Source organism: Natator depressus, chromosome 5, assembly GCF_965152275.1.
Source record: "Natator depressus isolate rNatDep1 chromosome 5, rNatDep2.hap1, whole genome shotgun sequence".
NCBI lineage: Eukaryota > Metazoa > Chordata > Testudines > Cheloniidae > Natator > Natator depressus.
This window is the reverse complement of record NC_134238.1, coordinates 120,688,519-120,708,556: the sequence shown is the minus strand read 5'-3', so window position 1 is coordinate 120,708,556 and position 20,038 is coordinate 120,688,519. Positions and strand designations below refer to the sequence as shown.

At 45.8% G+C, this 20,038-nt stretch overlaps 1 protein-coding gene across 3 annotated transcripts in view; it reads left to right on the top strand.

Annotated features, from left to right (window-relative positions):
• The window catches only part of GRIN3A (glutamate ionotropic receptor NMDA type subunit 3A), a 95,858-nt gene extending 77,039 nt beyond the window's left edge, over positions 1-18,819 (top strand). For all 3 annotated transcript variants that reach the window (XM_074953553.1, XM_074953554.1, XM_074953555.1), the window contains 3 exons: positions 10,250-10,414; positions 12,408-12,481; positions 16,575-18,819. In XM_074953553.1, the coding sequence (XP_074809654.1) occupies positions 10,250-10,414; positions 12,408-12,481; positions 16,575-16,911 (576 nt within the window). In that variant the 3' untranslated portion in view covers positions 16,912-18,819. The remainder of the gene's footprint in view (positions 1-10,249; positions 10,415-12,407; positions 12,482-16,574) is intronic.
• The last annotated feature ends 1,219 nt before the right edge of the window (positions 18,820-20,038 follow it).

Genomic DNA, 20,038 nt, shown 5'->3' with positions numbered 1-20,038 from the left:
TCCTTGAGTTTTGCTACTTTCTGGATTCATTTAAGTGATGATATTTTTTAGATGTCTTTTTGTTTTTTAAGGGTGGGAGGGTGTCAGTTAAGAGGGGTCATGTTGGTCTTTTCTCTTGCCCACTGTAAACATGCATGGATAGATCAAGACATTAAGAACTTCAGCACATAATTACCTCAATAGAGACATCTAGTGGCTATAACATTAAAAAGGTTCCACAGACCTTTGTTAAAGAATCATTACATACATGCTTTTTAGGTCCTACTTGTACTCAGTTAATGAGGGATGAATCAGGAAGGAAAGCAAACAATGTGTTGACCTGGAATGGATGAAATACCAACCTGAGATCCGCAGTTATTGAGCGAGACTAAATATTGAAACCATAATGTCATTCTTGTCATTTTTCGAAGTATAACCCGTTTAAGCACACAAAACTAATAAGAGAAGTGCTCCTGCATATCCATCTACTGTAAACACTGCAGTAACGTTGTGACTGATCCAAAGCCCACTGAAAGAAATGATATTCATGAGTCTGCAATCAAGCACTTCATGTAGTTTTAGCCCAGTCCTGTGTGATGCTAAGAGACCTGGGTCAGGATCACTGGATCCTATCGTAGCTACTCAGACCATATCTGTCCGAGGTAGGTAGAAATGGTGGCATTACTAAAGCAGTCAAAGAATCCCAATGGCCTGCTAAGAATATGAATATGAGAAGAGATAAAGGAAGAGTGGGGAGAAAAGTCTGCAAAAATTCTCTCCAGTTCAAAAGAGCATTTCAGTTTGACTGTGTTCGCAGCCTTTGTGCCTTTCCTTTCTGTGAATCTTCAAACACGTCAGCTTTACTTGCATTGTCACAATTCTAGGGCGAGCTGCACTTTAGACCCCTTTTAGTCCCTCTTGAGTACACCCTTCAGATGACACTTCCCCGCTCTCACTTCCCCTTGCAGTCCAACTACTCTGGGACTCTCAGTGGCCACCTGGCTCCTTCCTACACTTTATTCTCTCCTTGCCAGCGTTGGATAAGTTCCACTGAGGCCAGACCATCCTACTTCGAGGCATGGAGTGACAGACCCCTGCAGCTTTCTCTGTCTCTGGGTCAGAGACTCCTCTTCAGCCACCACTGCCCACTCAACCCACTTCCTCCCTAGACCAGGATCTTTATAGTTTTAGTATCCCCTTTGATCCTGTTTTTGGGCCTGGGAAGACTAGACCTTGCTAGCCTTGCTGGAGCCAGGCAGGAGCATTCCCCAGTTAAATTGTAAGTTCTCTGGGGCAGAGACTGTATCTTTCTTCTGACTGGGACTCCTAGGTACTATGGTAATACACATAAAAATAATGATCGCACCATGACCATTGTTTCCTCCAGGACCTTACCTATTCTCCAACTGTATTTTATCTTTGCCATTGTTGCATTTGCTGTTTGTTTTCCTCCCTACCAGCATCCTTTGAGTAAACTCTTTGCAGTGAGACAGGATAATAGAAAACAGATAAAGTCAGGTGCATAAGATGTTCATTAAAAAAATGCAGGTAACTCCCTCATTCTCCATGTGTGTAATATTTTTAACCTGAATGCTGGAATTTTCTCTGAATGAAAATTTAAACATATTATTTTATTACAATGACATTAATATACATGTAAAATTCATGCTTTCTTAAATATTATTCCCAGCACAATGCTTTATTAATAGAGCTGTGAAACACCTTTGCAATTAAGGCTGAGACCCTGTGACATCTGCCTGGTTTGTGGTTGTAATGCAAATTCAAATCTTGGACTACGGTCTTGGAGAAATTTGCCGGAGTTGCCAAAACGTTTGAGCAAGTCTGGGCCCAGTCTCCAGCAGATCCAGGGTGATTTATGGTTTCACATAGAAGAATCATAGAAGATTAGGGTTGGAAGAAACCTCAGGAGGTCATCTACTCCAACCCCCTGCTCAAAGCAGGACCAACACCAACTAAATCATTCCAGCCAGGGCTTTGTCAAGCCAGGCCTTAAAAACCTCTAAGGATGGAGATTCCACCACCTCCCAAGGTAACCCATTCCAGTGCTTCACCACCCTCCTAGTGAAATAGTGTTTCCTAATATCCAACCTAGACCTCCCCCACTGCAATTTGAGACCATTGCTCCTTGTTCTGTAATCTGCCAGCATTCAGAACAGCCAAGCTCCATTCTCTTTGGAACCCCAGCCTCTCCTCATAAGCCATGTGCCCCAGCCCCCTCACCATTTTCATTGCCCTCCGCTGGACTCTCTCCAAATTTGACCACATCCTTTCTGTAGTGGGGGCCCAAACTGGACTCAATACTCCAGATGGGGCCTCACCAGTGCCCAATAGAGGGGAATGATCACTTCCCTCGATCTGCTGGCAGTGCTCCTACTAATGCAGCCCAATATGCCATTAGCCTTCTGGGCAACAAGGGCACACTGCTGACTCATATCCAGCTTTTCATCCACTGTAATCCCCAGGTCCTTTTCTGCAGAACTGCCGCTTAGCCAGTCAGTCCCCAGCCTGTAGCAGTGCATGGGATTCTTCCGTCCTAAGTGCAGGACTCTGCACTTGTCCTTGTTGAACCTCATCAGATTTCTTTTGGCCCAATCCTCCAATTTGTCTAGGTCAGTGTTTCCCACACTTGGGACGCCGCTTGTTCAGGGAAAGCCCCTGGCGGGTGGGGCAGGTTTGTTTACCTGCCGCGTCCGCAGGTTCGGCCGATCGCGGCTCCCACTGGCCGCGGTTCGTCGCTCCAGGCCAGTGGGGGCTGTGGGAAGCAGCAGCCAGTATGCCTCTCGGCCTGGGCCGCTTCCCGCAACCCCCATTGGCCTGCAGCGGCGAACCACCGCCAGTGGGAGCCGTGATTGGCCGAACCTGCGGACACGGCAGGTAAACAAACCTGCCCCACCCACCAGGGGCTTTCCCTGAAAAAGCGGCATCCCAAGTTTGGGAAACACTGATCTAGGTAACTCTGGACCCTATCCCTACCCTCCAGCATATCTACCTCTCCCCATAGCATAGTGTCATCCACGAACTTGCTGAGGGTGCAATCCATCCCATCATCTGGATCATTAATGAAGATGTTGAACAAAACCGTCCCCAGGACCAACCCTTGGGGCACTCTGCTCGATACCGGCTGCCAACTAGACATCAAGCCATTGATCACTACCATTAAGCCTGATGATCTAGCCAGCTTTCTATCCACTTGTAAGGGAACTCAGCCGGGGCTCGTCCCTCAGCGGGATGGTGGGGCGCCACACCGCCTCACTACACTCTTGGCTGGGTTGGGGAATACCCAATCTACGGCCCAGGCCTTCAGGCTGGGTGCCGCAAGCAGTTCGATATAAGCCCAGGCCCTGGGTCAGGGCGGGGCAGCAAAGAAACAGTCAGGGGCTCGGGCCCTCAGGCAGGGGCTGAGCAAACAGTCAATATAAGCCCGGGCTCCTGGCTTTGAGTGACCAGGGGGAGGGGGAGACGGCCACCCGCAAGGTGGGTGGCAGGGGGGACGCAGGCCCACCCACTCCATTGCGTCCCAGCCCGGGGCCCTAGCAGCGATTGAGGACCCGCTGCTGTGTCAGTGGGGATCCTGGCCGCAACACACGGACATGGGCTCTGGCAGTGCTGCAGCCAGACTGGGGTCGGCTGCCCCCGGGCTACTGCCGGACTCCCCCTCCTAGGGTACTTGGGTCAGGGTGGTGTCCTCGGAGGGTTCCAGCACCATGGGCTCCTCTGGGTCGCCGGCGAGGGGTAGGCTTGGCCACTCCTCTGGGTCGCCGGCGAGGGGTAGGCTTGGCCACTCCTCTGGGTCAGCGGCGAGGGGCAGGCTTGGCCACTCCTCTCGGCATCGATCAGCGTCAGGCATTGGCTGGTCCGGCCAGTCCTCAGGTTGGCCGCGGCTTGCCTAGGTCTCCCAAGCCGGATCCAGGCCACGGGCATCTGGTCTCTCCGGCTGCTGAGCTCCGGGGTTGGGCTTTTCTACTTCCTGTCCTGCGCCTTGACCTCTGGGGGGCGGGCGCAGGATCCACTGGCTCCGCCCACTTTGGTGTCTGTGGAGGTTCTTCCCTCGGCGGGGTGGTGGGGCACCACACCGCCTCGCTATACCACCTTATAGTCCCTTCATCCAATCCACACTTCTTTAACTTGCTGGCAAGAATATTGTGGGAGACCATATCAAAAGTTTTGCTAAAGTGAAGGTATATCACGTCCACTGCTTTCCCCATATCCACAGAGCCAGTTATCTCATCATAGAAGGCAATCAGGTTGGTCAGGCATGACTTGCCCTTGGTGAATCCCTGTTGACTGTTCCTGATCACCTTCCTCTCCTCCAAGTGCTTCAAAATGGATTCCTTGAGGACCTGCTCCATGATTTTTCCAGGGACTGAGGTGAGGCTGACCAGTCTGTCATTCCCCAGATTCTCCTTCTTCCAGTTTTTAAAGATGGGCACTATATTTGCCTTTTTCTAATCGTCCAGGACCTCCCCCAATCGCCATGAGTTTTCAAAGATAATGGCCAATGGACCTGCAATCACATCAGCCAACTCCCTCAGCACCCTCGGATGCATTAGATCCGGATGCATGGACTTTGGCATGTCCAGCTTTTCTAAATAGTCCTTAATCTGTTCTTTCACCACTGAGGGCTGCTCACCTCCTCCCCATACAGTGTTGTTCAGTGCAGCAGTCTGGGAGCTGACCTTGTCTGTGAAGACCGAGGCAAAAAAAGCATTGAGTACTTCAGCTTTTTCCACATCATCTGTCACTAAGTTGCCTCCCCCATTCAGTGAGGGTCCCACACTTTCTCTGACCACCTTCTTGTTGCTAACATACCTGTAGAAACCCTTCTTGTTACCCGTCACATCCCTTGCTAGCTGCAACTCCAATTGTGCTTTGGCCTTCCTGATTACACCTCTGCATGCTCGAGCAATATTTTTTATACTCCTCCCTAGTCATCTATCCTCGTTTCCACTTCTTGTGAGCTTCCTTTTTGTGTTTAAGCCATATTTGCTATTCTTTCTGCACATTGAGATGGTTTGTTCCTGTGCTCTCAATAAGGTTTCTTTAAAATACAGTCAGCTCTCCTGGACTCCTTTCCCACTCATATTAGCCTCCCAGGGGATCCTGCCCATCAGCTCCCTGAGGGAGTCAAAGTCTGCTTTTCTGAAGTCTAGGGTCCATATTCTGCTGCTCTCCTTCCTTCCTTTCATCAGGATCCTGAACTCGACTATCTCATGGTCACTGCTGCCCAGGTAGCCACCCACTTCTACTTCCCCTACCAATTCTTCCCTTTTTGTGAGCAGCAGGTCAAGAGGAGAATGGCCCCTGGTTGGTTCCTCCAGTACTTGCACCAGGAAGTTGTCCCCAACACTCTCCAAAAACTTCCTGGATTGTCTGTGCACTGCTGTATTGCTCTCCCAGCCAATGTCAGGGTGATTGAAGTCCCCTATGAGAACCAGGGCCTGTGATCTGGAAACTTCTGTTTGTTGTCCAAAGAAAGCCTCGGCAAATGCAAATGCATGACAGCTATGCAAATCTTGTGTTTGCAGTTTCCCCAGGTTATCATGAGGTGGGCAATTCACTTGGATCAACATAAAAAAACCTGTTTGCGTGACCCAGACAAACTGATGGGTTTCATGTGGTTCTCACTATCACCTCCCTGTGTATTGGGTAAGTGAGGAAAACCAAAAACAGGAGTGGTTGATAAAGAACAGGAACATGTGAAGATTCATAATTGTTCCTCTTTCTCTTAAGAGTGCACAATGGCCCAAGCAGCAGAGCTGATCAGAGAAACAGCAGCGTTCAGGGAGTCAGAGAACTGGTAACACCAGTGCCCTTCTGCATGGTCCACCAGACAGTGCTCAGAATAATTCTCCATTCCCATCGTGTGAATTCAGCTAGCCCCTGTGCAGCCTATCCTGGCTGAAAGAGGGTGATCTTTAATTAATAGGATGTTAATCATCATGTATAGTCCACACTGAGACCTACACAGTGAATGGCTTCATATTTTTATTGCTTTTGGATGAATATTTGGCCAGCTACACATTGCACATGTCAATTAAGAATAGTAGCATAAAATGGAACATACATGAGTGAAATATTGATCAATATGGCCCCTAAACTGATGAAATATCCATCTTCCCATTTTGTCACCACTCCTGTAGGATATTACCAAACCTTATACATCTGCACTCCTGTACTTCGGAGGATTAATTTCTCTTTAGATTCATTTCAAGATTTTTCTTTCTACTCATCATTCTTTTCTCGTCTTACTCTCAGGACCTGTTCTTTTCTGTGGCAGAGGCGGCTGCCTGCCTCTTCCACCTCCCCTTATCTGGCAGCTCCTTGATCATTTAAAATGACATTAGAAAACAGAGTCGTCTTGGAAAGGCACAAGCCAAACTGAGTCTGGGGAAGTTGGAATGCCTCGAAACGCAGGAGGGAAATCACAGGAAAGAGTTTGGTGGCCCAGAGGTTGGCAGCCTCTTTACCTTCCTTGACTTTTAGAAGCACCTTCAGTAGAAGTGCTCACTGGGGTTATGTTATCATGTCGGTCAATGCTGGCTAGCACCAGAAAATCATTCTTGGAAGACCTGCCTTGTAGAGGTGCCTGTGAATGAGTTCATCGACTCACATTGCCCAGTACACTTCCCGGTAAGTGTCGCTATTTGTAGGGTATTCTTCGTTATCTCTAATCATGGGGAAAGCAAAGGAGCCTAGTATCTGAGTAGTCTCAAGTCCAAATTGGCATAGACAGCAATTCAATTAAGTCAGAGTCCTAGCCTTGAATGAATTTTTCTATACTGAAAAAAATCAAGTCTCTGCCAAGGGTAGAACAAAGACTAGGATGGCAGGATTCATAATGATCAGGGCTCAGCTGCATTTGTAGAGCTATGTGACAGACCCTACAAAATATTTGCACGTTATTCCTGGCTCTAACCATTGCAGCAAGACTCACTGCCCTAAGTTGTTTACGCTACACTTTTGCTCTAAAATGTCTCACCATTGCAACCACCGATACCATTCAGCAGTGGGACCAACAATGGAAGCCTATTGCAGACAAAGGGCTAGTTTATACTCCCTTGAGAGGTCGATTTGTTCTCTCTCTTTCCTTTTCTTTGAGGACTAGGATATTTGAGGGACTTGGGGTTGGATAGCAAGTGTTTTCTCTGCATGAATCTCTTGTTAGTTGCAGGTCTTCCTTCCATTTGAATAATTTCTTGGCAGGTTCTCTCTTTTTTGTTTAATTGAATGCTGGACTTGAGTTCCCTCCTTAAATTTACCTCGATTTGATTATCCAAAAATCTCATCCTGGTTTATTGGACAAAGTTTGCACTGGCTGTTTTTTTACTTGGAGTAATTATTGCATGTGCCATTGAAGAAGGCATGTGGATGTCTCAAGAGCATAGTAATGGGCTTTAGAGCAGAGGTGGGCAAACTATGGCCCACGGGCCATATCCAGCCCGTGGGACCATCCTGCCTGGCCCTTGAGCTCCCAGCCAGGGAGGCTAGCCCCTGGCCCCTCCCCTGTTGTCACCCCTCCCCCGCAGCCTCAGCTCGTCGTGCCGCCAGACATGCCACCAAACAAACGTGATTTCCTTTAGCAGGAAGGTAAAAGAACTTGTTGATTTTCCAGGCAAAGCTGAAAGAAATAACTAGACTGCTGCTGATTCTCAGCTCTTCTTCCTACCTTGATATTTTTCTTTGCTTACGTGTGAGTTGTGGCATTTATTGCACAGAACCATTTAACACAAACCATCACCTTTTAAAGGAAAATGCACATGTGCACACACAAAACTAGAAAAGTTATCATTTTGCAAGGAATTGCAGGGGAGGAATTAGTAAGTCTCTCTCTCCCAGAATGTGTAAATAGGTGGATATAGACTTTCCTAATTCTTGCATTTCTACGCCTTTCTAGCTGCTGTTTTTCCCATTAGTTAGCAGCAAACAGTTTGGAGAGAGTAATGAATAGCATCATAACTCCATGGCCATCTTTTGGCCAGAGTTGTCCATAGAGTGCCCACTATGGTTGCTCAGAACTTCATAGCCACAGCATGGATAGATTTCAGAACCTCTTGCTCCCAAAACACAGCTACAACCCCTTGAACTTGGGTTGTAAACTCTTTGAGGCAGAGATTGTCTTTTTATTCTGTGGATGTACAGTACCTAGCACACTGGGTCCTGGTCTAGATCTGTGGCTTTTAGGTGCTACTGCAATACAAACATGATACAAATAAAAACAAGGGAATTTCTGCTGGCAGTATAGGACCTGTGACACACCGTTTTACATTTCAATCCTGCTCAGAAGACAGCTGTGATATAGAAAAACCAGTTTATTCAATTCTGTCTGTTCTGTCTGAAAATACAGCTGAACATGTATGCATTCTACACAGTGAGTAGCAAAGCTTGCCCTTCTGCTATGCGTTCTGAAGTGTGGTGATGTAAAACAAGACAGCAACGTATAATAAGATGCACTGTATCTCTGTTCTCTTGATTTATGTGTTGTGCAGTATAAACAGCTAAGAAAATTCGCAATTTATAATGGTTCATACACCTCTTATTGTGTTGAATCATTTCATACTCTCCAAGACACGGTGTGGTAATTATTTTCTCCCCCTCCTACTTGTCCTGTTTAACTTATTCCTGAAATGTATCTCTAAAGTGTGGCCTTTGATGGGTGGCTGCTTCATTGTGTTTATCTTCCTTTTATCGCCAGATGAAGTATTTTTCATGCTTGCTTTGGCATTTCATGGGCTAATAGAGAAAGATGTCTTGTTTGGGGCAATTTAAAGAACCATAAACAACAAATAACAATGCATCAGAGACACCCTTGCTGAGATTTCTTTAGCCTATATCCAGCTAAGCTGCGAATGAGTTCAGTAGGGCTGACAAAATATTGGGCCAGACCCTCAGTAGTGCCAGTCACTCTCTATTGAAGACAATGGAGCTACACTGATTTATGCCAGCTGTCGATCTGGTCCTGTATATTTTTTCTGCACCTCAGTCTCAAGGATGTCAAAATGGAACAAGATCAAGGATGAACATTCTCAACCCTTCAGTTGTCTAGCGGTGGTTGATATTAGGATATGATTTATTCACAGGCTTTGGTCTTTGTTTGCCAGGGTTTTATTATTCTATTTTGTAAGCCCTGGCCCGGATTTTCAGGTGTGACATGGTTGCTCGGCAGCCTATAGCAACCACAAAGGCAGCAGATCAGGCCACTGAAGGATCTCTGCTGCCTACGGGATGCCGCACCACTTCATATATGGCCATGGACACCTACACCACTTCACATAAGGCCACCAAAAAGGGGCATGTTCCGTTTCCCTTGAGCTGGAGTGACGGTCTCTTAGCTGGCATCAAAGATGGGGAAAAGAGAAAAGGTTAACTGAGATGGGCTGGAGCTGTTGTTAAAGTCCGATCCACTGCTGACCTTGTATCACAGTGCTTCGAAACACTGAAAACGGAAAGACTCCACTACAAATCTCCTGAAACAAAATGCACGGGGAGACCCTCCAGCACTAAGTGTCAGTGGATTTGGCACTAATCCACTACTGTTTTGGAAATGTCATTGTAACCCTAAAAGAAACCCCAAGAAGGTATCCAAATATTAATCTAGGGACTTGTCCAGACAAGGGAAATTTGCACTTGGATGTACTTATAGCAATGCAAAACACCCCAGCATAGACAGGGCCTAACATGCTGGGGTTATATAATATCCCCAAAAGAGTGTGAATTAAAGACACACAGTCCTACCTCTTTATTAGAAATCCAGAGTTAGCTAACCTGTATAGTCTGTTCTTCTGTTTATAGCCACGACTATGAAATGAGGATCGATACGCAGCTTAGTTAATTAAGGGAGCTGAGGCTGCCATGAACGAGACATGCAAGTTTCTCCTTGATTACTTCCCTCTTTTGCACTTAGCCAGGAACAGGAAATCATTACCATTGCCTTAAAAAAATCCCACTAACACTCACTCTTGACTCTCTGCTGACTAAAGCCTTGGTCCTCAATCCTTTGATGATGTTTTGCCAAGCAGTGGCACAGATTCATATTTACAGCAAGGTCCCTCTTCACCACTCTGACAGTGCAAAGAACCTTAAGGCAGCCAGGGTGGTATAAAGGGGCCTGATTGTGAATGACAATCAGTCCATTATGCACCTGTTATGATTTGGCTAATGCATGCTCACTGAGACGATATTTCCTCATTTGAAAATGCAATGTATACTATGTATATTAAAATACACCAAGAGGGCATTTTATTTTACACAGACACTGCAAATGGGCATTAAGCACTTCTCCGGCCTCTTTGTGATGTTATGCATTGGATTTGTCTTGTCCATTCTCACCACCTTTGGAGAACATGTAGTCCACAGACTGGTCCTACCACGAATCAAAAAGAAATCCAAGCTGAAATACTGGCTCCATACCAGCCAGGTACGTATTTGAGAAGTTCGCTGATCATTCCATCAAATGTTTCCAGAGCTGTTCAGTAAAAGCCTGATCCAAAGCCACTGAAGTCAATGGAAAGACTACCATTGGTTTCAATGGGCATTGTCTCTGGCCTAGATTATTATTAGTAGCTTTGCTGTTCTAACAGAACCTGTTGCAGTTGATGTTGCAAATTTTACCAATGACTTTGGTCGGAGCAGGTGCAGTGTCTCTAGCACCCCTTCTGTTATTATCAAGGGTAACCAATTAAAGATATATCAATGTTATTTCTCAGACCAGTCAATCACTCTTTAACGATGGGGGGGAGGAAGTAGACACTGGGATGGGAACATTTACTCATGGCACTGCAGGTGAAGTTTTCAAAGTAGCCTCCAAACGGGCTAGGTGGCTCGAGGTATGATGATGGTGATGCACATTAGCAAGAGAAGTCCAGATTTCCACGTACGCTGCTCAATATACAGCAGCACTGAAAATGAGGGGCCTTATTTTCATTTACATTAAGGCCCCTTAGTAGTGTAAAGAGACCTAGTGTATATAAGAATCTAGGCCAGCACGTTGGACTAAAAATGGGAAAGAAAACAATGTAGGAAATTATACAATAACACTACCAGTAGATATTGAATAATGCTACAATTTTATCTGGAGTTTGTGTTTAATTTGGTCCTGCCACTGTCAGGAAGTTACAGAAAAGGTCCAGAGAAGGTCAATGATGGTTAGAGTTAGGAGGATGCTAGGGACTACATATGAGAGTTTGAGATGAAGATTATTTAACATTGAAAAGAGAAGCATCAGAGGGGACTTGAAGTATTTGCAATTATGAAATACATAGTGTAAAATGAACCTCCCCCCCCAACACACACTTCTTTTTGCTTCTCAATCGCTGCTGTTTTATAACCCAAACACTGCACAGTTGGCTTTCTGTGCTAGCTGCATTGTGAGACTGCCTTTCCCAAGTTGAGCAGTTTCAGTCCTGTGGTATTTCCCCCCCCCCCCATCTCTAGCCCTACCACATTCTAGAGGTGATCATCGGAGACATCATGGAAACTCCTAGGCTGTATTTCTGTATACAATTGAGCGAAGGCAGCGTTTGCTGGAACATAGAGATTGCCTCTCTCACTTCTATCAGGTCCTCAGCTGGTGTATCACCATGCAGTATCATTGACCTTAACTGAGCTAAGTCACCTTACACCAACTGAAGATCTTGCCTAGAGTGAACTGCTAGAAGTCCAGTGAACAACCGACTCCAGCAACAAGTTGTATTTTGTCAGTAGCACAGAGCAAGTTATAAAGGAGAATGGCTGTGGATCTCTGTATCTTATACATCACTAGTCAGGTGAAAGCATTTCAAGGAAGACCTCATTTGATTGTCTGAGGACTGAGTCATTGTTGGAAGGTCCAAATTAAGCAAAGACAACCATTTATCTATAAAAACTAGAATATGAAAAAAGAGGGGGGAGGGTTGTTGTTCTTCAGTGCGTGTTTGTTTTCTTGAAGACACACAACAAGTTTGTCTAAAAAGCCTGAACCAAAACCCCTTGAGCTTTGGGACAGTTTGAACTTTAATATGCTACAAACTAGCATGAATTCTAAGTAATATCTTGTTTATCAGTACATTGGTTCCCAAGCTTTCTATGCATCTATAAAAATGTGGGTTCACCTCCTTTGGCACTGTGCTTGTAATAAGTGGGGAAAATATATTTATCTTTCTGCCTTGGGGTCTCTTATCTAATGGATACATTATTTTCTGATACAAGGTCTTTAACAAAGTGTACATTAGGAAATCATCGACTCTTGCTCCAGAAACAGGAGACCTTTCAGACAATGAATATGAGCTGGGCATCATGTCTGTATCCCTGAATGTGCAAAATAAGAAGCTACATTCAGGTGGATCCCACACAAAGATAGTTGTTTGCCTACCCTCAGAGGTGGGGGCTCCTTTTTCTTGTGTTTAATTACTCCTCTGTTTCACTTCTTCTAGAGACTGCATCGCGCGTTAAACAGTTCATTCACTGAGGACAAACACCAACCCAAGACAAAACGAGTAGAAAAGAGGTAAATTGTGTGTGCCTTTTTTAAAAAAGGCTTATTTTGGAACTAGATCTATTGGAACTGAATATATGACCATGAACTTAAACATCTCCCAGAGATAAAGATAAATCAAGAGAGAAAAATGGTACTTTGACTATTAGCTAATAATATTGTTACAGGCTGCAGTTCTTTTGATCCCCAAAGAGAAGCAGAAAATGGATATTAGTTTAATACAGAGATACATAGATTCCCTAATATTTTTTATCCACACTGCAATCATAAATCAAAACCCAGTACCAGCCCCCATGCTCATTACCAGCTGTGAATCTAGGTATACCTTAAGTGTAACTTGTTCTAGTCACAGATATACACCAGCCCTAAAATGGTCAAATAGCATGCGGGGCAATCCCTTCTCCCAGGAATCTCAGCTCAGCCCAGGTCACATAGAGCAACTCTACCTTGGGCATTGACTCTAATTAGAGACCAACTCAGAGAGCAAACTCCCCTGCTGTTTGCACAGCTGCATGTCTCCAGAAGCTGTGTCTACACAGAACGTTGCATAACCAAAGACAATATGACAGCACATCTTCCTAAGACTAAACACTTGCTCACACACTAAGAAAAAGAATTTGAAAGACTAGGGTACATCTACACCACAAATGAAGGTGTGATTGTAGTGTGGGCAGGCATACGTGCGCTGGCTTTAATCTAGCTAGCACAGGTAACAAGAGTAGTGAAGATTTAGCACACAGACCCTGCCATGGGCAGCAGCCTAAAGTCCCCAGTGGGCTCATACTGATAGGACTATCCCATGCCACCATTTCTTCACTACTGTTTTTTTTTTTAAACCCACCCTAGCTAGGTTAAAACTAGCAAGGATATGGCTACCTGTTACATTCACACCTTCATTTGTGGTATAGACATATCCTTAGTGCAACAGCACCACCTAGTGACACTGGTTATAACAATACCATCTTTTTGAAGTGGTACTGCTAGGAAATGACCTCTAGATGGCAGCACTGCTTCCGTACAGAGGAGTCCAGCTGCAGGGAAAGGCCAAGATAGCACCCTTGCCACTTACAGTGAAAATCTCCCATGAGTCGTGTCCGGGGAAAGATCCGCTCCGTGGCCATGAGCAAAGCACTTACGCATGGGTTTTGTTAAATTTTGGTGCCACTGAAATGACACCAGGAAAAAATAATTAGTTGATTGACAGATGACGGAGGGTCAGCCTCTACAACGCCCCACATCTGGCCTCCCCCGCACCCCCAGGCAGGCCACTAGTAAGAAACTGACAATAATCCCCAAGGAAACACAGAACAAAAAGGTCCTTTGCTCCTCCTGGGCTCCCCTTGCCTCTCGTACAGCAATGACCCTCCAGACTTTCTCCTTGGAGGCCCAGCTCCTGCCCAAGCAGCTGGGCTTCAGGGCTTCCTCCCTGGAGTCCTTCCCCCACTCTGGGACTCCACAGGCTGGATCCGTATTCCCAGTGTACCTCCAGACTTTCTACCTGGGGTTTGACTCTCTCCAGGGTCTACTGCAGGAGCTGCCTCCTCTCCTGCTGTACTTTCCTTCCCAGCAGAACTCTCCCAGTCCTTTATGAAAATCACCCAACTCCTTCTCAGGGGGGGTCTGATAATTGACTCCAGCCATCTGATCAGGATTAGCTGCAGGGCTACCTGATCCAGCCCAGGCAAGGTTGCCTGACTCCCCTGGAAGAGCCAGCCAGTATCTCTCTCTACTGGCCACACCCTTCCTCTGTCTTCTCCCCATAACAAACCCAGTTTGACTCCATGGCAGCTTCATACATTCAAAAGCACAACACTCTGAGGCAAAATCTGCTTTCAGAAGCCGACTGGTGCAAAATAAACACCGTGCTTCTCACACTGCCAAGGCCCTGACTCCCACACAGAATGATTAAGGTGGGGGGGGGGGTGGGGGGGAGTCACAAAAGTTGCTTTTTTATATAAAGGCACTTTTGCCATCTCTAATTAGAACCCTGCTAGCAACAAGCCTGTTCAAAAACACTTGTGCTTATCATGCCTTTAACTGCACTGTGGACGGGACCCTGGTGAATTAAATTCAAGGCTCCCAATAACCTGGAACGCAGCTGTAATGAGTCCTAATATTGGAAGGGACAGTGCTGTGCTCCCCAATTAATTAGACGAGAACATTCTCTTATTCCTCCAGGTGGCTGTCCTCTTTCAAATGGTCAGAAAAGGAAAAGAGATGGAATTAACTCGTGTTGTGTTATTTCCCTCGAGACGGGTCCCCTGATATCTTCTTCACTCATCACTATCAGAAAGGCTCTTTTAACACACTGCCCCAGCGGTCAAGCCCTGGGAAGGCTCTTTTTGTGTTGGGTTGTAAGAGGGGGGAAAGACAGAGGCAGTCACTCATGAGTGCTCTTCCTAAACACACGCAGAATGCAGGACAAGGCTACCTGCTTCCTCTGGGGTGTTCCTGAGGAGGAGCGCTCCATAGCCTGCGCCAACCAGCTGCCCATTGATTTCTGGGTGTAATCTGAAGTGATGCCTGAAATGGGTTGGGGCCACTTCTTTCCCCATCCAATACTGCGCCAGTGGAGGGAAAGTGAAGCTCCCAGAGAACAGTTTCTGATTGGATGGTGAATGCCCTGGAGGCGGAATGGCATCAGTGAGATGTCCGCCACAATAGGCCCATCTCCCATTTATTCCTCACAGACTGAGATTGGTCACCTTCCTGTCACACCACATGCAGCTCACTCTGTTCTTCTTGGCTTTTTCTGGCAGAGGGAGGGATGGCTGACGGTGGCAGAAGGGTTTAAGTTTAAGGAGATTTGCGAAGGTTTTTGCTTGCAGACTGTTTGTCACATTGTAGTTGGTAAAATGTTTGTATGTACACCTAGGAGCATTAGGATGAGCATGTTTTAATGAACTAAAAGAAACAAACTTAGGAAATGCTTTTAACTTTTCACTCAAGATGATATATCAGATCCATAGCCAGTTTTCCTTTTAAAAGCAGGCTAGTTAGACAATCCCATCAGCCCTCCTCAGCTTTGATCCCATATGAGATCAGTGTGACATACTCCGCTTTTTCATTTTCCTGCTTTTCACTGGCTCTGGTTTTATTGAGATTGAAGATAAGCCCAAATCACCAAATTGCAATCTGGCTCCAGATTTCTAATGTCTCAACGGCCAGGAGTGTTCAGATGCAAGGGTTTGGTTCAGTCCATTATCAGAATTAGGAGCCAGCTGTAAAAATCAGATCCAGAAAATCAGATCAAGAAACTCCCATTGTTTGGGGATTTGGGGGACCTTGGGTTTCAGTCTGGGTCTGTCCCTAAGAAGAATGATTCACCCATCCACTTCTCCTGTTATAGCAAGTCATTTGGGTGCTCAGGTAGATTTCATTTGCTAAATAAGTCAGTGTCTTTCTCACAAGCAGGCATCTTTAGTAGCATGGAAACATTCAAGACTGAATCACTGAAGTTCTCTAGTAGCTTAGCCACAGTGGTTTCCAGGCAGTTAGAGAGTCTGGGAGATTGGCTTTGTCTGATTATTTGTGACACCCTTTGTGTGCATCTAGGATGCAGTGTCACTGCAAATTTCTCTGCCAGTGGGAGCCACATAATGGAAGTTCCTTATCAGTCTACTTAGCAGCTTAGGAATCAAGTTCACCAAAGAGGCATGGTACAGGGTTTAGTAATCTGAGAAGGGGCCTAAGCACCAGGACTTCTTGAGATCTAGTCATTGCTCTGACATTCACTATGGCCTTAGGCAAATGCACCACTTCATCATCTGTAAAATTGTGTCTGTAAATGGGATATGATGGTATTTACCTACTTCACTGTGGCCAGGGGAGGATGAATCAGTCATTGTTTTTAAGCTCTTTGAAGATGCAGGGTGCTATATAAATTACTACATGTTCTGATTTTTCCTCTTCGGCCAAAATGATTTGTGCCGGCCAGAAGGTTAATCAAAATTCAAGCAGGTAGGCTGAGCTTTTTGGAGTCTGAAATGCAGCTCAGCTGTTTAATGGTGGCTATTGCACAGGCAGGGAGTGTTGGGCAGGACTCAGGGAAAAGCCCTCTCTGCAACTGTTATGGTTTCATTTTAACGAGCCATTCTTTGTGCAGGTCCAACGCGGGTAACAGCCAGCACACGGTGTGGAACGCTGCCAACCCAGGCAACTGTCACCGGAGGAAATACATATGCAGCGAGGAAGGGCAAAACGAAGTGGCCCTCAGACAGCACCAAGACATACCCCTACCCCAACTGAGGGGAGAGGCTCCAGCACCCCTGACAACGAATGGGAAAGCAGATCCCCTGAATATTGCTAGGACCTCAGTGATCCGAGAGCTCACTGAATTAGAGGAGCAGATTCAAGCAATCAAGCAGGAGCTGCAGCTAGCCATGAAGAGAAAATCTGAGCTGGAAGAGTATCAGAGGACAAACAGGACTGCAGAGCCCTAGGCCACCCCACCTCAGGCCCCCTGTACAATTTGCAATGCACTTTTATAAAGCCAGAAAAGAGGCTTGGGAATAAAAAGAGCAATATGTTCTTCATAAAGGCTCCGTCCCGCAAAGCGGACGCTGCAACTGCAGCAGGAAACGTACTCCTGGTTCCTAGAAGGGTTCTGGGTCTTTCATAAGAATGAATCTCTCGTTCTTTGAACATCTAAAGGGTAGCCTCGCACTAGCAGAGCTGCGAGCATCCAGAGCACACCAGTCCTGTTTCCTTCACATGGCACTAAAACAAAGTTTCCACTTTTTAGCCCTTTCTGTGCATTAATTAAAAAAAATTCTAGAGTGGTCAGCAGCTCGTGTCCCTTGTTGGGGGGTGTGTGTGTGTGTGTGTGTGTATATATATATAGAGAGAGAGAGAGAAAGTGACAAGTCAAGGGACCTTAGCATAAGAGAGTATCAGACCTGTCATTTCAAGGGAATTTATTATAAATGCATCTCTCTGAACTGATTTGCCTCTTGGATTCTGAAGATGCGGAGAAGAAGTTTAAGCCATTCAGCAGCTAAATAGATAGTACATCAGCCTAAGTGATAGTGCCATCAAATAATCTTTATCTAAACAGGATTTCTATTAACTTTTAAATAATGCTTGACAACACACCCTTTGGGACAACAACAGCCTGTGTGATGTAGACAATGTTTTTAATGTCTTATTTAGTATAGGCCATGGAGGCCCAAGAACCGATGGATTATTCCCGGTGCACACCACATCCAGAAGTGGATGGATTCTAATCATCTCATACCTGGCTAGCTTTCAATCTTTTTGCAAAGTAAGCTGTAATTATAGATCTTAATCTAAGTAGGCTTTTTCAAAGCCCTTCTTTAATGACCGATATTTTGGGAGGCAGTGGGGGTGGAGAGGTCCTTGATTAAGATGCTGCTTTGGTGGGTTGAACGCAAGTTGATGTGCCTACAGTCAATCGTGACAGGGGCTGATATTATATTTAACCTTTATATTAGGCCTGATTTTCTGCTGTTTAGTCAGCCACCGTTATTTCAGAGTAGCAGTGCTTACATGCACTTTGCTCAGGGTGCACGGCCATAGAGAATCAGGCCCACTGGCCCTGCTCCTGCAATGATCTCTATATGGGAAGACCCTTCATCTGCCCAGAACGTCACAGGGCTCCATGTGCAGGCAGAGTGCTTTAAACATGCAAGGAGGGATTCTGAAAAGCACTCAGTGGCAGCTCAGCTGTCTCCACGCAAGCCAATGGGGGTACATCAGTGAGAGTTTGACCATTGACTTCAGAGTGAGGCTAACTCTGAGTGCTTTTGAAAAATCCCACCATAGAAGACCAAGTCCCTGTCCTGGAGAACTGGCTTCTCAAAGGGTGTGATTTCTGGAACTGCTTAGCAGCCATAACTCCAACTGTAGGAAGTGGGAGACACAGGTAACCAGCGTCTCTGAAAATCAGGCCTTACATAAATAAAAACAAATGAGGGACAGGGGAAAGGAGGCAAGCGAAGCGACTGAAGTGATTTATCACACGTCACTGCATGACCATGCTCAGTGTCATGTGGTCTTACCTTTTAAGCAACCCACACTGTTTTCTTATTTTGCAAAAGAGACAACTGGAAAAGGAAGGATAGAAGCCATCACGGTGACATGAGGAGAATTTTGTTCCACCTGGGCTAGTGACTAGGAATATTTGGATTGAAGGTGCACAGTGAAGCTGTCAGTGGGTGTAGGATCAGGGCCTTGTTTCCTTTCACCACTGAAACTATGTAGGTTAGTGTTTGCACATCCATCAGCTCCAGTAACAGTCAGTTTGTCTTTCTAGTTCTTGTACACTAGCATGCTGCTGAAAATCTTTGGGTTTACAGCAACGTAGGCTGGCGCTGGCTGAAAGATTCCATCAGGGCTGTTTTGACAGAAAACTGTATTTTTCAATTAAACAAAATCTGTTTGGGAAAAAAAGAGAGTCTGCTTTCTGCTGTAAACTTCACATTTGTGGAAAACAACACCACACACCTACACATGCATGCACACCCTGAAATTTCAGCCAAAACCTGAAAAAACTTTATTCGGAAATGCTCCTGGGAGCTGTACTTCATCTGCTTCAAGTGCCCGTTCTCCTCTATGGGCCAGGTCACCCTGACAGATCCTATCTCCCATGATGCTCGGCAGCGGCTCAGGTAACACTATGGTGCATTGTGGTACATGTAGTCTGGCCAGGGACCCCATCCCTAGAGGAGAATGGGAACATGAGGCCCCAAACAACTCCTCAGAGGAGAGATCATGATGGCATTTCCAAAATAAAGCTTTTGGGTTAGTCTTTCCACCAAAAATAAAACAAAACAAAAAAAACTTGCACAATTTTCTATGGAAAAGGCCCTCATTTTCCAACCAGTTCTATTAGAGAAACATTTAGACATTTTTAAAAACATTAATAGGGAAAAAACAAAGGCGAACTGAAATGCTTTTGAAATAATTGCATCCTGAATGCTATTTAAATTTCTAAGAGCCAGCATGTGATCCTGACTAGAATCTCACACTAGTTCTTACTCCCATGAGAGCTGCTCACATTGCAGGTGAAAGTGCAGGAAAGGAACAGCTTCTGTGAATCTCCTCCTTACCCAGCCGCAGGGATGGGTGGGGAGTGGGTGGAGCCTTGGCTTTTTCCCACCCCTCCAAGATGCCAGCCCGTGTGGCTGAGTCAGCATTCAGAAAGAAGTACTCCGCAGGAGGTATAGAGCTGGCACAGGTTACTGCCCCACCGGAGCAAGGTGAGAACCAGGGATCAGACTGCGACTTGTACCGTCACAGGGCAAAATTTTCAGAAGTGCCTAAGTAACTTAGGAGCCTAAGTCCCATTTCCAAAAGAGACTTAGGCACCTACTGCTCAATGAAAAAGTCAGTGTGAATTAGACTTCTAAGTCAATTCTGAATGTGGGACTTAGGAACCTGAGCCATATAGGTGCTCTAGCCCAAAGTCTGGTTCCTGGACTGCTCGGGGACAGTGCAACTGCACTTTACTCAGGGCTTATGGCAAAGCCACAGTTTACCCCAAAATCATTAAGACCCAGATCCTGTGACTGCTGAAGCCAACGGTAACACTCCAATTGAATGAGAGCA